The sequence below is a fragment of the Colletotrichum acutatum genome (genome assembly GCF_030867785.1).
Source record: "Colletotrichum acutatum strain CBS 112980 chromosome Unknown BDZ83scaffold_69, whole genome shotgun sequence".
In the NCBI taxonomy this organism is placed as follows: domain Eukaryota; kingdom Fungi; phylum Ascomycota; class Sordariomycetes; order Glomerellales; family Glomerellaceae; genus Colletotrichum; species Colletotrichum acutatum.
In genome coordinates, this window is record NW_026849063.1 from 195,455 (window position 1) to 213,301 (window position 17,847).

At 47.5% G+C, this 17,847-nt stretch overlaps 4 protein-coding genes across 4 annotated transcripts; 3 read left to right on the forward strand and 1 right to left on the reverse strand.

Annotated features, from left to right (window-relative positions):
- Positions 1 to 1,324: 1,324 nt before the first annotated feature.
- BDZ83DRAFT_753803 (ABC-2 type transporter) lies at positions 1,325 to 6,149 on the forward strand (the record flags this gene model as incomplete). Its single annotated transcript, XM_060514397.1, has 8 exons — positions 1,325 to 2,168; positions 2,224 to 2,536; positions 2,595 to 3,370; positions 3,431 to 3,716; positions 3,770 to 4,452; positions 4,517 to 5,103; positions 5,160 to 5,546; positions 5,604 to 6,149. The coding sequence occupies 8 exons, from the start codon at positions 1,325 to 1,327 to the stop codon at positions 6,147 to 6,149; spliced, it is 4,422 nt and encodes a 1,473-aa protein (XP_060363226.1).
- Positions 6,150 to 6,532: 383 nt separating this feature from the next.
- Positions 6,533 to 7,691, forward strand: BDZ83DRAFT_397535 (tetrahydrofolate dehydrogenase/cyclohydrolase). The gene is made up of 2 exons (XM_060502827.1): positions 6,533 to 6,864; positions 6,926 to 7,691. The coding sequence occupies exons 1-2, from the start codon at positions 6,622 to 6,624 to the stop codon at positions 7,625 to 7,627; spliced, it is 945 nt and encodes a 314-aa protein (XP_060363227.1). The 5' UTR covers positions 6,533 to 6,621; the 3' UTR covers positions 7,628 to 7,691.
- On the reverse strand, positions 7,691 to 10,038 carry BDZ83DRAFT_397560 (sugar transporter). Its single transcript, XM_060502828.1, has 9 exons — positions 9,907 to 10,038; positions 9,783 to 9,842; positions 9,651 to 9,726; positions 9,528 to 9,573; positions 8,954 to 9,464; positions 8,644 to 8,898; positions 8,145 to 8,554; positions 8,022 to 8,091; positions 7,691 to 7,966 (listed from the first exon to the last, which is right to left on the reverse strand). The coding sequence occupies exons 2-9, from the start codon at positions 9,805 to 9,807 to the stop codon at positions 7,755 to 7,757; spliced, it is 1,605 nt and encodes a 534-aa protein (XP_060363228.1). The 5' UTR covers positions 9,808 to 9,842; positions 9,907 to 10,038; the 3' UTR covers positions 7,691 to 7,754.
- Positions 10,039 to 13,644: 3,606 nt separating this feature from the next.
- BDZ83DRAFT_653352 (uncharacterized protein) lies at positions 13,645 to 15,506 on the forward strand (the record flags this gene model as incomplete). Its single annotated transcript, XM_060510607.1, has 3 exons — positions 13,645 to 13,755; positions 13,806 to 14,817; positions 14,872 to 15,506. 3 exons carry the CDS (start codon positions 13,645 to 13,647, stop codon positions 15,504 to 15,506), a joined length of 1,758 nt encoding a protein of 585 aa, XP_060363229.1.
- Positions 15,507 to 17,847: the final 2,341 nt, after the last annotated feature.

Sequence of the window (17,847 nt, forward strand, 5' to 3'; positions counted from 1 at the left end):
TTTTTTAAGATACGAGATGTGCGTGAGATTTCCCGCCAGCTGCCCTGTGCTGCGACACAAGCAGCACGCGTTCTCGGCTCGTCGATCAGCTTGGACCGCAGCATGTGGGGCGCGTCAGCAAGCTGCAGTTAAGCGGATCGTGTCGAGTTGTTAGTCTGGACCGCAAAGAACTCTGGAAGTTGTCTTTTTGTTCGGAGTTTGTTCATAAAACCAGAGACCTCTTCAGGAATTTGTGTGTCAACAGTGGATCTAGTCATCATCTCTTACGAAGAATGTTCAGTAACGTGTAAAAAGAGACATGTGCATCACATATTGTAACATGGAGCAATGACGCTCGGCAAGTCTTTGCTGGTCATTACCTACTTTTGTAGTGAGACAACATCAAAACCAGGGAATTAACGGTTATAACAGAGAGAACAAGACAGATTCTAACGGCCAATGGCCGAGTTGCAGATTTAATTGAGTCATAGGAAACGCCATCCCTCCTAACTCCGCGTCGTGTTCCAAACATTGACACGAACAGTATGTTGTGTAATACTGGGAGCGGGATCCGCCACCACGCTAGAGACGCCCCAGCGAAAGTCGAAAGGAAACCCGGCCCCACCCCCAGAGGAATTTGGATTCCGTCTTTGGTGAAAAAAAGAGAGCTTGGCCATTTGGGGATTAATAATGGGCGCTTGTATGAGTTGCCGGCACGAAAACACATGCAAGCCCCCGTTGGCTGGAAAATAATGTTGGGCCTGTATGTCATCATGGCAAACTATGCGTGGGGTTTCCTCACCCCCCCGAGATAAGGGTGCCGTCGACTCTTTTACACTCGGCGTTGGTCATGAATGTTTCCCACGGAGCAGATGAGATTTGATCTACTCCACAGGGTTGATACAACCCTCTTTGGGTGAGCCCTGCATGCCCTATTCTGATTCGAACCCCTTGCTGCTAATGCTGGCGGACCGTCGCGGATTACAAATTTTCCTCCGTGGAGTGCATGTTGAGGACGCTAATCGCAACGTTGCCAGCCGGTGGGCTACATCATGCGGAGCCTACCTTACCTTAGCTTTAAAGGCTTGACATAATAGACAAGGTGCACTGAATAGTAGGTTTATTTGTATGCCAGCTGGTACACCTCAAAGCCTCCTGAGCTTGATGTCTAAACCTTCTGCCGTTGCTGCTATTGATCTCTTGCATTTTCCATCTCTCCCAGATTTCTTACCCAACCACATTGACCTATCTAATCTACTCGCGGCGTCATCAACTTGATCAATAGATTTTAATACTCACAGAGATAATCCTGTCTTTCTCGTTTTTCGATTTCGACAACAACATCATGGCGGCGGCCGCGAGACCAGAGGAAGATGGCCGCTGGGGAGAGAATGCGGCAGGGGAAATCTCAGTCAACGCTGCGCTGGAGGAGTATCACGATCTTGAGAAGGAGTTGAGCACTATTCAACATCGACATTCTACTGCATATCAACGGAAGCCTCCAGAACACCATGGCGATGCCGGAGGAGAGAGCGACTCGACAATCGCACCCAGTCTATCAGGCGATGACACGTTCGACCTGCCCGACTTTCTCAGAAGGGGTATCATGGACATGCGCACACCTAGCGGCGGACCGGCAAAGAGGCTAGGCGTTTCATTCAAAAGTTTGACAGTTAAAGGCATTGAGTCATCGACGAAGCAGGTCACGACGTTTCCCCGAGATCTAGTCAACACTTTCGGACCGGACTTTTACCGCTTCATCACTGGCATCTTCCCCAAGCTGAAGATTCACAAAGAGCCAACAGTTGACCTCATTAGGAGCATGACAGGAACGGTGCGGCACGGAGAGATTATGCTGGTTCTCGGGCGACCAGGCTCCGGATGTTCGACCTTTCTTAAGGCCATCGCCAACCACCGGGACGAATACGCCAAGGTCGAGGGAGAGGTACATTATGGCGTTATTCCGGCAGAAGATCAACTACAGCGATACCGAGGTGAAGTCGTGTACTGCGAAGAGGACGATCGGCATTTTCCATCTCTCACAGTCTGGCAGACTCTGTGGTTCGCCTTGAAGACGAAGACACGGAAAAGAGAGCAATGGACGATCCCACTGATTCTAGATTCACTTCTCCAAATGTTTGGAATTGATCACACCAAGAACACGTTGGTCGGTGATGAACACATTCGAGGTGAGCTGCTCGAACTTCTGACAACTTTGAAGCAACCTCTGCTGACGCTTGTCAGGTGTTTCTGGAGGAGAGCGAAAACGTGTGAGCCTGGCTGAGACGCTTGCCACACGAGCATCTGTTGTTTGCTGGGACAACTCTACCCGAGGACTTGATGCCAGCACAGCCCTCAGTTTCACCAAATCACTTCGTGTCTACACCGATGTCAGCGGGAGGACGACCCTCGTGACACTCTACCAAGCTGGAGAGTCAATCTACGAGTTGATGGACAAGGTTCTTGTCATAGATGACGGACGCATGCTGTTCCAGGGACCTGGTGATGAGGCAAAGAAATACTTTGAGGACTTGGGATACATGTGCCCTCCCAGACAGTGAGTGGCAGTGAGGCTGTTCTTGAAAAGTTGAGAAGCTAACAAAACTACCATTCAGAACCACCGCCGACTTCCTCACTTCCATTGCCGACAAGAATGCCCGCCACTTCCAACCAGGTCGAGAAGAGACAGCTCCCAAAACACCGGAGGAGCTCGAACAGGCATTCTTGGAGAGCGAACACTACCAACGCATCCTCCAAGATGTCGAGGACTACGAACGAGGCAGCAGATCGGCGAACAACGACAAGCACCGCATGTTCGCAGCCACCGTTAAGGATGCAAAGAGCAAGACCGTCATCGGCGATTCCATCTACACCGTCTCGTTTTTCAAGCAAGTGGCTGCCTGCACCAAGCGCCAGGCATGGCTTCTGTGGGGTGACCGGAGCTCATTCTACACCAAGCTCGCCATCATCATCGCCAACAGCCTCATCGTCTCATCGCTCTTCTACGGCTCCGGACAGGACACGTCCTCCGTTTTCGCGAGAGGCGGTGTGGCCTTCTTCTCGATTGCCTTTATCGGATGGCTTCAATTTGCGGAACTCGTCCCTGCGATTGATGGTAGAACGACAATTGAGAGGCAGCGAGTGTTTGCCTTTTACAGGCCGTCTGCTGTGGTCATTGCGAGGATGCTCTTGGACTTCCCGCTGATCCTGATCATGACGCTCCTGTTCTCCATACCAGTCTACTTTTTAGCGCAGTTCGATGTGGAAGCTTCCAAGTTCTGGATCTACACACTAATTGTGTACACGGCTACCTTTTGCCTTACGACCATGTATCGGATGTTCGCGTCACTGTCATCCACCATTGACGATTCTATCCGGTTTGTTGGCGTCGGTAAGTCGACTATTTCGGATCAGTAACCCTCTTGAAGATTATGCTAACTGTTATCCTCAGTTCTCAATATCATGTTTATCATGACGGGATATGTCATCCCCAAGCCAAATCTCCTCAGCGACGCCATCTGGTTCGGCTGGATTTATTACATCAATCCCGTGGCCTACGGATTTGAAGCCCTCCAAGCCAACGAGTTCTTTGGACGAGAAATGCAATGCAGCGAGTCTCAGCTCGTTCCACGCGGCCCCGGATCCGATCCCAACTATCAAGGCTGCAGTCTTCCTGGCTCAAGCATGGGTAGTACTGTTGTCAGCGGTCCTGATTATTTACAGGCTTCGTTTCAATAGTAAGACCCGCATGCCAGTTTCTCCCTCATAGGTTCACACTGACATTATGTAGCTCGAGAGCGAACCTATGGCGCAACTTTGGCATTATGATTGCCTTCACCGTCTTCTTCCTCGCCATGACAGTTCTGGCTGTCGACACGATTCGTTTCAAGGGATCCGGTGCCCAGTCCCTGATTTTCGCGAAGCCTCGGGATGAGAAGACGGTGGACCACGAGAAGAACGGACCTACTGAAGAGAGAGAAGAGGCATTTGAGCCCATCGGCGACGGCCAAAGTGTTTTCACATTCAAGGACATCAACTACACAGTCCCTTACGGCAAAGGCGAACGACAACTCTTGAACGGCGTCTGCGGATACGCCAAGCCTGGTAAGATGATCGCTCTCATGGGCAGCTCCGGCGCCGGAAAGACGACTCTTCTCAACACCATCGCCCAGAGACAGAAGATTGGTGTTGTTGCGGGAGATATGCTTGTGAACGGAGCTAGCCTGGGGCCCGAGTTCCAGAGAGGTACTGGTTTCTGTGAGCAGAGAGACATCCACGAAGGAACCGCTACGATCAGAGAGGCATTGGAGTTCTCTGCGTTACTTCGACAGGAACGCGCGATTCCTCGTGAGGAGAAGATTGCGTACGTGGATCGGATTATTCACCTCTTGGAACTGGGTGATTTGCAGCACGCCATCATATCTTCTTTGACAGTTGAGCAGAGGAAGAGAGTGACTATTGGAGTTGAACTCGGTAAGCATTCGGATTCCATCCAACGAAGTCCCCCACCTGAGAATTTCAGCTGACATACGAGTAGCTGCTAAACCGAGTCTTCTTCTATTCCTCGATGAGCCCACGAGTGGTCTTGACAGCCAATCTGCATTCTCCATTGTGCGGTTCCTCCGAAAGTTATGTGACGCTGGGCAAGCCATCATCTGCACAATCCACCAGCCCTCTTCGGACCTCATCGAGCAGTTCGACATGATCTTGGCCCTCAACCGAGGCGGCAACACTTTCTACTTTGGCCCCGTCGGCACCAATGGCTCAGTTGTCATCGATTACTTCACACAGAGAGGCTTCCCTTGCCCTCCGAGCCGCAACGTCGCCGAATTCATCCTCGAGACGGCATCGCAACCGTCGGTCAAGGACGGCAAATGCATCAACTGGAACGAGGAGTGGCGCAATTCGGAGGAGCACAGAGCTATTATTGCAGAAATCAATCAGATTACTGCCGAGAGACGGGCTCCGCCAGAGAGGTCGACGGCGCAGACGGAGTTTGCGGCCTCGACTGCCTACCAGTGCCTCCTTCTCACGAAGAGGATGTTTGTTCAGCATTGGAGAGAGCCCCAGTACATGTACAGCAGAGTGTTTGTGCATACGATCATGGGTATCTTTAACGGATTCGTAAGTTTTGCAACTGACTCTCTCCTGGATTATGACAGTATTTAACTTCCTTGTAGACATTTTGGATGCTTGGAAACGATATCGCAGGCATGCAGAACCGCATGTTCAGCGCCATTATTCTTATTTTCTTCGTACCTCCCACAGTTGTCAACAGCGTCGTGATCAAGTTCTTCCAGAACCGAGATCTGTGGGAAGACCGCGAACTGCCTAGTCGCACGTATGGCTGGGTTGCATTCTGCACAGCCAACGTCGTTTGTGAAATCCCCATGGCCATCGTATCTGCCACCATCTACTGGCTGTTGTGGTATTTCCCTGTCGGCTTCCCAGCTGTTCCGTCTGTCTCTGGCTACACCTACCTCATGGTTCTTGTCTGGTCTCTGTTCCAATCCAGCTGGGGCCAGTGGATCTCCGCCTTCGGGCCATCTTACTCCACGGTGTCAAACGTAAGCAACTGAACCTCAACTATGCTGCAATTTCATTTCTAACATCGACATTGACAGATTCTGCCCTTCTTCTTCGTCATGATTGCCATCTTCAACGGCATCCTGGTGCCTTATGTCTCCATGCCCTCGTTCTGGAAGTACTGGATGTACTACATCAACCCAACAACCTGGTTCAGTCGAGGCGTTCTCTCAGCCGTCCTTCCACCGGCAGCCGTGCAGTGCAGCTCTGCAGAGTTCGCCAGGTTCAACCCACCCCCAGGCTCAACGTGTGGCCAATACGCCGACCGGTTCGTCAATGAGGTCGCCATGGCGGGCTACCTGGAGGACCCTAACGCGACTTCCAACTGCGGCTACTGCCCATACAATAACGGCGGCGAGTACATGCAGACGCTCAACGTCCACAATAGCGATAAGTGGCCTGCTTTTGGCATCCTGGTTGCCTTTGCCGTTGCCAACTGGGCTCTTGTGTACTTCTTTGTTTACACCGTTAGGATTCGAGGTTGGTCTTTTGGAGTTGCAACAGTCGCGAAACAGTGTTCAAAGCTCGTGGGCAAAATTTCTGGGCGCGGCAAGCAGAGCACCACCGAGAATACCGAAGCTTGATCTAGATGGAAGGACATAGAGCAGACTCAATTGAGCATCGCGACTGCGTAAATCATCTGTGTAACAGTAAGACCCAATGTTTCGCAATATGGGTTATCCATCTTCCTCGCACAATATGCCCCAAACGAGACTTGCTTGGCTGGCATCCAGCACAGCCGAGAGTATTCTCACCCCGAAAACGACAAACAATTGAAAATATTGGACGTTCCCGTGTGACACCAACCCCACCGGCGCTAGCTGTTGCGGCTTCTTGCAGACCGAGATCGACGTCTTCAGTCGGGGATTCTGAGACATTCATTAGCACCACGGCCCGTCGCGTCAGGCAACCTGACCCCATGCTCGACGCGTCTTTCAGAACATCAAAATCGGGCTATCGCCTCTGACGCATGTCATCGACGGAGCTTGGGTTCGTAGCTGATTTTTTGATCCTGCGTCTGTCTTTGCCGCTGATTGGAGTGCATCGCGTTTCGTCATGTCTTTGAACACACTCGGAGGGGATGCCATCATTGATGAGAAGCACGAGTCTCAGCCTACTTTCGAACATGTCCCTGGTGCTTCTCTTCTCAAAGGTTTGCCAGTGTCCGCGAACATAGAGCGATGGTGCTACCGACACAGATCGCGGGATGGCACCGAACCAACGCTGGGGGTAATATACTTCGACACTGGCAGCGACGCGAAAGAATACCTGCAAATCAAAGCCGAGGTGGCTGCTAAGGTACATACATCACTTTGCCTACTATGAGCCAAGAGGAATCAACTAATATTAAGCTACTTAGGCTGGTATTAGATACACATCGCACCGACTTCCGCCTGACGCGTCGGCCGATGAGACGCTCGATAAAATTGCGGAACTAAATGAGGACGAAACCACTCATGGCATCCTAGTACAGCGACCTCTACCACACCATCTCGAGGAACACGAAATAATGGGTAGCATTCACACCAAAAAGCACATTGAGGAATACGCAAAGGGATATGCGACCAATATTGCAGCAGATGCTCTGAGACGGCTACTCGATGCCTACCAAAAAGCCTGGATGCTCGACCTGACCATCGTCTTGGTGGGAGGCACCAACATCATCACGCCAGGCTTCAAGGCGGATTTGACACGCCATCTTCCTCATGTCGAAATTCTGGAAGCGATCGATGCTAAATTGGCTGGCAGCCATTCGGAGGATCCCAAGCGCCACTTCGTTATTATGACGGAACGGAACGAGGGCGGATCGATCAAACCGAGCATGATTGGGTCTGGGGTTAAGCTGGTAGTTGACCTCGGTTTTGATGTGAAGACTAAAATGGGTGATTTGGATCCTGGGGTGCACGACATTAGCAATCTTGTTGTCGTGCCTACCCCAGGAGGAGTGTTACCGGTCATCATTTGGCTCATGATGGAACGCACAATCAAGGCAAAGACACACGTAGACTCCTCTCGAAACTGCTATCCTCTAGGCGTGCAGTCTGGATGTACAGTTTCCTAAGTACTCCTGATTATGGCGCGCGAAGTAGCCAAGTTAAGAGGGCTATTTTCAGACATTAATCACTAATTCAAACTTCTCAGAGCTTGGTAGCTCGAGTCGAACACCGAGTAAATCAGATATCGATGTTTCATGCCTTTTCCACCTCACTTACCCCCATACTAACTTCTTTCTTCAGCTCATTCCTCTGGATCAGTCCTGACTGTTGCCTGATATTTGCCATTCTAATCATGTCCGCCTCTCCTTGATTACCACCGAAAAGCTTGTCCATCTCTTCGATCCGAACTCCCTTGGTCTCGGGGACGAAGAAGTAGACCCATACAATGAGGATTACACAGAACGCTAGCAAGTTAGAATTATCATATGCACTCGACAGTCCAAGGAGTTTCTGACTTACCCAGGAAGAAGTAGAATGTGCCAAACGTGATTGCCTCAAGCATTCGGGGAGTAATGAGAGCAACGATGAACTTATGAATGTCAGCTTTGCATGCAAGACCATCAAAATTTCATATTGACTTACGTTGCTCAGCCAATTGGTTCCAATAGCAAGACCAACTGCTTGGGATCGCACTCCAGGCGGGAAAATCTCCGAAGGCACAATCCAGTTGACGCATCCGATGCTGAAGGCGAAATTGGCGATGTAGGCCCATACAAAGAACGCAGCAGCCCACCCAGCTGACGTATTGCTTGCCCAGTTGTCCTTGTAGACAGCATAGAGAGTTCCTACAATGAGTTGGGACACTCCCATGCCGACTCCACCGATGATGAGGACTTTCTTACGTCCCCATCTGTCCATGAACATGATGGCAGGGATGGTGGAGAAGAAGTTGATGACACCGACGACGCCAGTTGCTAGCAGATCTACAGAGTTGCCCGAAAGTCCTATGTTTCGAAAAATTATCGGCGAATAATAAATGATGGCGTTGATACCTTACCGTGTTGTTAGTCATTCGCTGAGGAGACACTGAAATCGCTGCTTGACTTTGGAAACAATCAAACATTCTGAACGTGATACATACCGGTAAATTGCTGTATCAGTTGGAGCAGACAGGCGATCACCAAACGGCGGTTGAGGTGGCGAACAACGAATAGTGACTTGTATCTCTCCATGGTAATTTTCAGGCGTGAAGTGACTTCAGGATACAGTTCGGCGGTTGTCTCGATGTCAAATCGGGCTGCGACCTTGATCTCTGTCAACTCGAGCTTAAGCCGAGCGTCTGTTGGTGGGACACGCCGGATGCGGACGAGGGTAGCAAGCGCATCCTCCTCGCGATCTAGTAGTTAAACGTAAGAAGAAAGCCAATTGCCCAAGGTCTGAATTATCCTTACCTTTCATCAAAAGCCAGCGCGGGGTGTATGGCAAAAAGAAGGTCCCAGCACAAAGGATTATCGAAGGTACACACTGGAGAGCAAGAGGGAGTCTCCAAGCTGCAGGAGACTGGCCGTCACCTGTGCCTCCAATATGCTGGGTCCCGTAGTCCAGCCAAAAAGCAATCATGATTCCCACCGTGATGCCAAGCTGCTGAAGCGCGACAAGACTTCCTCGAAGGTTCGGCGGCGCAAGCTCACTAAGGTACAGAGGAACAACCATGGACAACTGACCAATCGACAACCCAGCAATGAAGCGGCCGATGAATATCATGGGGACGTTGATCGACGCGGCTTGGATGATCGAGCCGATGAGGAAGATGATGTTGGCTAGGAAAATTGTCCAGCGACGCGATAGGGCGTCAGCAATTGGGCCATTGATTAAAGCACCAACCATTGCTCCGAGTGTAAGTACTGCCACCATCCAGCCTTGGAGAGTCGCATCCTCGGAGAGAGTTGGGAATTGTTTGGCCTGTAATGATAGAAGTCAGGCTACTGAGACCCACAAGCCGCGGAGGGTTGAATGCAGACTGACAAAGTTGTTCATCACCAGAACGCCGCTGATTACGCCTTGGTCATACCTGGAAGAGTATCAATAGGTCAACACACACTTCAAGTTGCCTTCTCAAAAAGCCCAGGGGTTCACATTGAAACTTACCCAAATAACAAACCGCCAATACTTGCGAAACATGCTAGAAAGAAGATGTATGGCTCGTGAATGAGGCCTTTATAGCCTAGGAATGATGTTCAGTAACGATCGGTATTCAAGCCAATGCTTTGATTCATATACCAGCTGCGCCATATGTGATTTCCATGTCGAGTATGATATTTTAGCGATAGAAGTAGGAACCTGATTGTCCAAAAAATCAAGAGGTCAAGACTTGCAGCTGTAGAAACCAAGAGCTGGGACATACCACATTGTTGATAGCTCCTCCGATGGGAAGGAGGGCAACATGATTATACATGAAGAAAACGTAACGCACCATCGGAGAATTCCCCCCAGACGGCCCACGGCAGACTCTCTGGGGTCCTTCTAATGAACGGAGAAACTGGGGAAAGTGGATGACGGTGCCGCAAGTCTGAATCTTGTTATCGGCGCGCTGTGCTCCGAAGGTGGAGGCGACGAGGATGCTTTCATCAGATGACCCCAACTTGTAGTTCATCGGCTTCGTTGTACTCGACATGCTTTCTTCGTTAACATCAGACGGAATGCTTCCACCAACGTCCGAGAAAGACCAACTCTCACCCCGCTTTGAGTTAAACACCCGGGTCTCAATGTCGGAAGGTACTTATGTCACAGCTCCGTCTTCGGACTTCGCAATGAGAGCGGTGGCTGCCGCAGCCTCGGTTCCTCTTCCGACTAAACAAGGCTACGAATATGTTCGATTTGACGTGAAACTCGAGCAAAATCTTTGTAAATTAGCTTCAGACTCATTTTCAGTGTGGCGGTCTCCTATTAATGGTGCTGGTGATACTCGAAGACAACATATTCTCGATAACTATCACATATACAAATTGGGCTTAGCCGCTGTGGTAAAAGCCTTCGCAAAGACACCTTTAGGTCTAGGAGTCAAAGATGAGAGTATTGTAGGCAGAAAGTCTGGTGTCATCAAGCTTCCTTCCAATGCGGTTGGTCCCGGATGTGTACAGCTTGGGTAGGTGATGTTCGATCTAACATACTGACCGAACATTGAAGCTGGCACCAAATTATTCTACCGTTGATTCAACATTAAAGCCACGGATGTAAAGCCAAGGATGTTTTAATCATACACATGTTAGGTGAGTTGAGGGAGTCGTTGCAGGAGGAGAAGGCGGCACAGTTTTCCCTTCACGTCTAAGAACATACATAAGATGCGGATGACCATGTCCAGAAAACAACTCAGTAGTTTCATGAGTGCATTGACAATCCTTCCAAAATTGAACTTTTCTAATTCACTGGATGATAGTAAGTTTGATATGCTACGGCCCATCTCACCCCATAGGTTTTCAAGAGAGAAGTCCTTCCTTAAAAAATTTGCGAGGGACTCCCCAAAAACAAATAAGCCCAAAGGCAAGAAAATCACTTTTTTCTATGGTCTCTAGAATAGGGAAATCGAGGTAACTATCGCCACCCCCTTAAAGCCTCATCATCTGATCCTGCCTGTGATCCAAGCCACACCGCAAGATGCCGACTTTGGGCATCAGGCACGCAACTTAGAAAGCCTCAAAATACAATGTTGTGCGCACTGCCCCTTTTCGAGCGTTATGTTATTTATGAAAAAATTCACCTGTTTTGGATTAATCCTTCATCGTTGAGATGCCGATCGATCCGCGCGGCATACAACAGACTGGAGCCTTTTGTCCGTCGTACTTCATAGTCTCTCTGGGTTAGCACTCGTGGCACTCTGGCAGCAAGCCACAATATTGTCGCCCCTGCCAATGGAATTGCGTCTATTCCCCATCGCGTTATTCATCAGGCGTTATGGCTTGACAGTTCAAGCCGCGAGATTCTAGGCTGCCAAGTCGAAACGGCGAAGGACGGGGAGTGAGTGCCGAGCTCGGCGTTCTATCAGGGCTCGTGCACTTGAAGGGAATAGCAAAATTTTGTGAAAATCATGAAGGAAAGGTAAGTGAGGTAAGTTGGCTCGTCCCGGGGCTTTTCGTTGAAGTCGCTTGCGTTCTTAGATCTATGCGAGCAATAGTGACATGCTGTCTGCTTTCCCTCCTAGTTGTATGTGAAGCGAGATCAGAGTCGTTCAAACTTCAGTGAAAAAAGCCGCAAAACCGTTCAGGAGGCGGAGGTAGGCGATTTCAACATGGCTTTTGTGAAAGCGGATGTGACGGAGGCGACCGCGCGGCCTCCCGAAGATGGCGACGCCCTCAAGCCCATGAAGCCAGGAACACTTTGGTCCAATCCTACTTGGGCACAAGTGCTCAGCCGGACTGTAACTAGACGCGCTAGTACCTGGCATTGACTCATCATCTGTGCAATCAAAGTCGAGATCGGCGAAATTTCTTCCATAATCGCTTTCGCGGCAGTCTAGTGCAGACCGGCGCCACAATCGGCGCGAACCTTGCCCTTTCTGGACCTTGTGATAACTTCACTTCTACTTTTTCGTTTCTTCGCACAGAGATTGCGGTTTTGAGTGGCAACTGCTGTGGTGATATTGATGCATGGCTTCCGCCTCATCATCGCAACAATTCAGTGTTGAGCAAAGTTTCAGTATTCAGGTCGCCTCATATGTGAGGTCTGAATGTAGCAAGTTTGATCTATGTGAGGGTGCATAAAAGAGCAAGACCCGAAACACCGTGTCAACTCACAACATGAATACATGTCATGAGATGCTCTAAGGCATTTTCTTTCCTAAAGGCCAACTCTTGGCCGAGAATCTAATAGCAGTGAAGCTCGTGGCACACACAGTGATGTATCCGAAGCTTGAATTCACCTGATCAGTTCATTCTACTGCTACTCTAGTCGGGAAGCACCGGAAAATCTGAATGCCTCCGAATACTCATGAGAAAATCCGCGCGAGAAGATCGCGTAATGTTTTCTGGGCACGTTTCGCCGTGCAAACCTTTGTTCCAGACTTCTCCCCGGCATTCACTTGTGTGGAACCACATCGACGATTACTTTCACATCTTTTTGGGTTTCCCAGGAAGCTTATTTTGGTCTTAGCTACTCAATAGATTGATCGGCGACATGCGATAGGAGTAAAGCGCACTCGTCGTCCGTTCCGTCGGTAACACCGTAGGACTAACATGTCAAAGGCATGGCGTCTACTCGCTTAGCGCCTTACGATGCAGAAAAGTCAGGGACCGTCCCTTAATTTTTCTCATCTGCCGAAGCAACTTCATAGGTCAACAAGCGGTCTCTCACCACTTCGCTGGACTATTGATCTTCAGCCGCCCGTTACCCCTGCTGTCAACCCCTGCATATTCGAGTCCAGACTCTTACGCAAGCTGGGGATCTCCACCAGGCACGAGGGGTTGAGCTAGCTAAAATCTGCTGTTTTGGGTCCGTGGACTCTCAGCTACAACTCCCGTTGCGAGCTGAATTCCTCAATTTGGCAACGGGCAAGGTAGCTACACGCTCAATCCACGTGGATCTATCATCGACCTGACCCAGGAACACCAGCGACTCAAGCCCAATACAGCCATCTGTGCGGCCTTAAGGGTCCAGAATCTGTTACCAACAGTCTGGAAATCCTGTCTAGTAGGGGGACATGGGCCTTTAGAGCGAACAGCACACGGCCGCCTTTCCCAATCCCATGGTACAGCTCCGTGGTCCAGCTCCGGGCCTAGTCCTCCACCGCTTCTTGCCGGCCGCGTGATGTGGAAATGAGCATTCAACATCAACACTATTGTATGCATCGTGAAGATGAAGCGAGTCGTGGAGAGAGCCGAGCACTGCTGTTGTCGCCGCAAGTGCGATATTGGGGAACGGAAAGCAAAAACATTGGCTAGACTACGGGGTCAGCGGCATCGTGGGATGAATACATAAGGAACTGAGATATCCGCCATTATCGACGAAATATCTCGCCAGTCAACTCAAGCCTCTTCGCTCCTCTTCACTCTCTTTACACCTTGAGCTCCGATCCTTGAAAGCTCTTTCTTTCGATCGACTTCTCCAGTTCGACAGAGATCATTCAAAATGCGCTCTGCTCTATGGCTACATGGGTTACACAACCCTCACTAGCTACGACACTCAGGCTTGTGCTTCCAAGTGCGATGCAATCAACGGCTGTGTTGCTTTCAACATTTACTTCGAGCGTGATCCCTCTGTTGTAAGTTTGGTCCTGATCAACACAAGCACCCAATTTCTGACTTTATCTAGGAACCCGCCGATGCCTGCCCCAACCCCGCTAGCACCAATGTCATCAAGTGTGTCTTCTGGGGTGGCCCCGTCTACGAGAACACCGCCAACAACCGCGGCCAATGGCGCAACCAGTTCGAGGTTGTCATCGCTGGATCCAACGGCTACGTCGCCCAGCGCGCCGATGACCAGGCCGGTTACAGCTCCGCCGTCTACTTGGGAGATAACTCCATCAACGCTCCCCTCGACTGCGCTGGATACGACACTTTCTTGGGCTCCAAGATCTTCACCGACGGCCCCTTCGACCCTAAGCTCTGCGCTGCTGCCTGTACCGCTCAGTCCGAGTACAACGTTGCTCACCCTCCCGCGAACGCTCCCGCTCAGACTTGCCAGTTCTTCAACACCTTCTTCGTCTTGAAGAATGGAGTTCCCGAGGGACAGTACTGCTCCTTGTACTCCAAGTCCTGGGACAACAGCTATGCCACCAACAACGGCCAATGGCGCGGCAGTGACCACTACACCATCTCTTACAGCTTCTCCTACACCAACGCCACGGACGCCGGCAAGCCCAGAATTCCTTGTGCCGTCGCCAGCGCCAGCTCCGCCATTGTCACCTCCAGCCTTCAGCCTTACTGCTCTTCTCTCCTCGGCTACACGACCCCGGTCACCACCGCCACCGTGACTGACTTCACTACCGTCCCTGCCACCACCGTCATCTCCACTGTCACTCCCTTGACCACTTCTTACAGCACCACTACTCAGCTGGTTGCCGTTACCAAGCAGCTCAAGCGTGACCTGCCTCCCCGTCCCACCACTACTTGCCTCCACGATGACCCCACTCCCCTTGACCACTCCATCAAGGTCAGACGTGGTCTCTGGGCCCGCGATGAGCCTCTCGTCAACGGCACCAAGGATGACGATGGAAACTTCGTCGATGTCGTTGCCCTTCCCGATGTCACTCCTTCCAACACCACCAGCTCTCTTAGAAAGGCTCGCCGCGATGGTACCCCTGCTGGTCTTTCCGGATTCTCTGGTATGTCACATCTTCTTCTTTCTCAACCCGCATGATACTGACTGCTATCTTCAGCTGACGTCGTCTCTTCCGCTTGCTCCCTGCTCGCCACCCCCGTGACCAGCACTAAGACCGCCTCCGCTACGACTGTCCAGACTATCACCACTGGCGCGGCTTCCAGCACCACCACGGCAGCCACCAGCACCGTCATCATCGTCCAGACTGTCACTTCTACTACCACCATCAACGTTGCCGCCAGCGCTCCTACTGGCACCATTGGCTACCTCAGCCTCAACCCCATCGTCAACCCCAACTCCCAGTACGCCCTGTCCGACGATGCCACTCACATGACCGACAACTGGTATAAGCAGGGCAGTCGCGAGACCTTCATTGTGGCCGCAGACGGCAGCCTCTACTCTGTCACCCACAACGCCTACTACTACATCGACACCTCGTCCACTTACAGCTTGCTCTACTGGTCCAACAACAAGAGCAGCGCCATGAAGATCTTCTCCTACACCACTCTCGCGAACGGCAACTCCCAGGTCTTCATGAACTCCAATGGCAAGGCCTACCAGTTCTGCATCCGCCAAGCGAGCAAGGTCGGCGACGGCAACACGGGCTCTGGCCAGCACATCTACGCCTTCTCCGGCGCGACTGCACCTCTCAGCTACTGCACTATCATTGACTTGATCATTATCCCTGCATAAGCGAATCAAGGACCGACCTTCTTTATGATTTTATTTCTCAGCATTAGAAAGATGGCGCGGCGTTTAAGTGATAGGGGGTGGTTTCTCTAATTTTTCTTAGAATCTTGGCTCTAGACTTCAAACATCAAGCAATAATTAATATTCATATCAAAAAAATATCTTAAATACTCTGCACGTTCCCGCCCCAACAATTTCTTATTGTCGCCATGCTACTCTCCCAGCACAAGAATCGTGACAAGGAAGAGGGCAAAATTTGTCACGAGTTATAGCACACAGCAATGGGCATACGGAGTATAATAAAGTAGCCTAACCTATTAAAATAGAAATAGATAAAAGAAAAAGGTCTATATATAGGATATAAATAAAATATATATAATATAGTATATAATAAGTACTTTATAAATTACGGTCCTTATTTTTATTATATAATATACTCCTTAATTATTATTATAAAGGAGCTATTATATTTAAGATAGGACCTCTAAATAGCTTTATAAAGGCCCGATTTAGTTAAGTATAAATAAAGGAAAAATAAGTATAAAAGATATACGTCTTTTAGAGCGCGTTTATTATTAATATCCTTTTTATTTAAAATAAATAGAATTTTAATTAAAAATAGTGCGTAGTTTATTACTTTTAGTATATAAATTAGTAAAAGCGAGGCTACCTATTTACTTTATATATATTTAAAATTTTATAGCCTCGCTTCGCTATTATTTTTTTTCTTTTTTTTAACTTTTTATAGTCGTTATATATACTTTTATTTATTATGCGCGTATATTAGCGCTATTAAATCCTTTATTAATTTTATTCTAAATATAAATATTTAATATATCCGCGGTTATTAATAAGTTTTATATAATTTTTATAATATATTTTATATATATATTATATAGTTTATTAAAAGTTTAGTTAAATAATAATAATAACGAGGCCTTTATAATTAAATCCCCTTTTTACCCCCGCCGACCTATTCTTTTTATATATTAGGGCCCTATTACCGAGCTCTCTTTTTTTAATTAAGAGGACGTTAAGGCTATTATTAAAAATACTAAGAATTTTAAAGAGTTCGAGGCTCTTTTTAATAATAAAGACGTAAGCTATAATAAAGATATAGGTAATTATAAAAGCTCTAATAATAAGTTTTTATTTCCCCCTATTTCGGAGTTTAAGAGCGAAAAGGAGTTTAAAAAAAAAGAAGACGATAATAAAAATAAAGATATAGATAATTTATTTTTTAAAAAGGGTATATTATATACTATTTTCTTAGGTATTTATATTTAATATTATTTAAATTTTAAAAAGCGTAAGCTTATAATTACTTTTATTAATAAAAAAGGCGTTAAAAAATAAAAAAAAAATAAAAAAAAGAGAACGCTAAAAAATAAAAGTACCCCTTATAGTAAATATAATTCTTTTTATTTATAAAGATTTATTTAATATATACTTAGTCTTTAAAAAGTTTAAAAGCGAGGTTTTCGAGGAGCGGGATATTTAGTATATACCCTATTTTTAAATAGCCTTTTAGTATATTAACTATAAAAATAGTAGTCGTTATTTTATAAAAAGTAGTAGCTAGTATATACGCTACTTTAATAGCCGTTTAGTTAAAGCTTATATTAATATATTAATTATTTTATAGCTAATAGCCTAGGCTTTTATTAAAGTAATTATAAATAGCGCTCTCCCCTTTATAAATATATTATCGTTTTTTATTATTAAAAAGCGTATTTTTAATTATAATTTCGATAAAAAATCGCTAAGCTTTATAGTATTATTTATTAAATAGATAATAATATTAAGAAATACGAAAACTATATTTATTTTTAAACGGATAACTTCTTTTTTTTATACCCCCCGACCCCTCCCCCGAGTATATTAGTATTATTTATTATATTTATTGTAGTTATTTATAATTAACCTTTTATCGCCCTCCCCGCTCTCGTACTTTAAGTCGTTAATTTAACGGTCGTTCTACCCCTAGCTCCCCTCGTTATTTTTATTATTATTAACTTTATAAATTTTAAAGTATATAAAGCGCAGTTTTTAATATATATAACCGGTCTCCTCGCTATTAATATTATAGTTCTAGCGGTTTCGTTCTTTTTAAATTAGGAGTTTAATTAATAAATATAAGCCCGAGTCTTATTTTTATATATATATACTTTATAAAATAAAGTTATTTTAAAAATTTAGGCCTTCGGGCTAAGAAAAGTTTTATTTATTTTATTTTAAGCCTCTGGGCCGTACTTTAAGTTCTATTTATAGTTTACTTTTAGGTACTAAGTTTTTTTAAGTATAGTTTAAATTAATTATTTTTAATTACTTTAGTTATTTATAA

Bases quoted from the DNA above. Each gene is read 5' to 3' on its own strand.
- BDZ83DRAFT_397535 (XM_060502827.1), top strand. From the start codon at position 6,622: ATGTCTTTGAACACACTCGGAGGGGATGCCATCATTGATGAGAAGCAC. The intron at 6,865-6,925 runs GTACATACATCA...TAAGCTACTTAG, and splicing joins AAGCCGAGGTGGCTGCTAAG to GCTGGTATTAGATACACATC.
- BDZ83DRAFT_397560 (XM_060502828.1), bottom strand. From the start codon at position 9,807: ATGGAAATCACATATGGCGCAGCTG. The intron at 9,574-9,650 runs GTAAGTTTCAAT...ATACTCTTCCAG, and splicing joins ATTGGCGGTTTGTTATTTGG to GTATGACCAAGGCGTAATCA. The intron at 8,555-8,643 runs GTATGTATCACG...CAACACGGTAAG, and splicing joins ACTGATACAGCAATTTACCG to GTATCAACGCCATCATTTAT.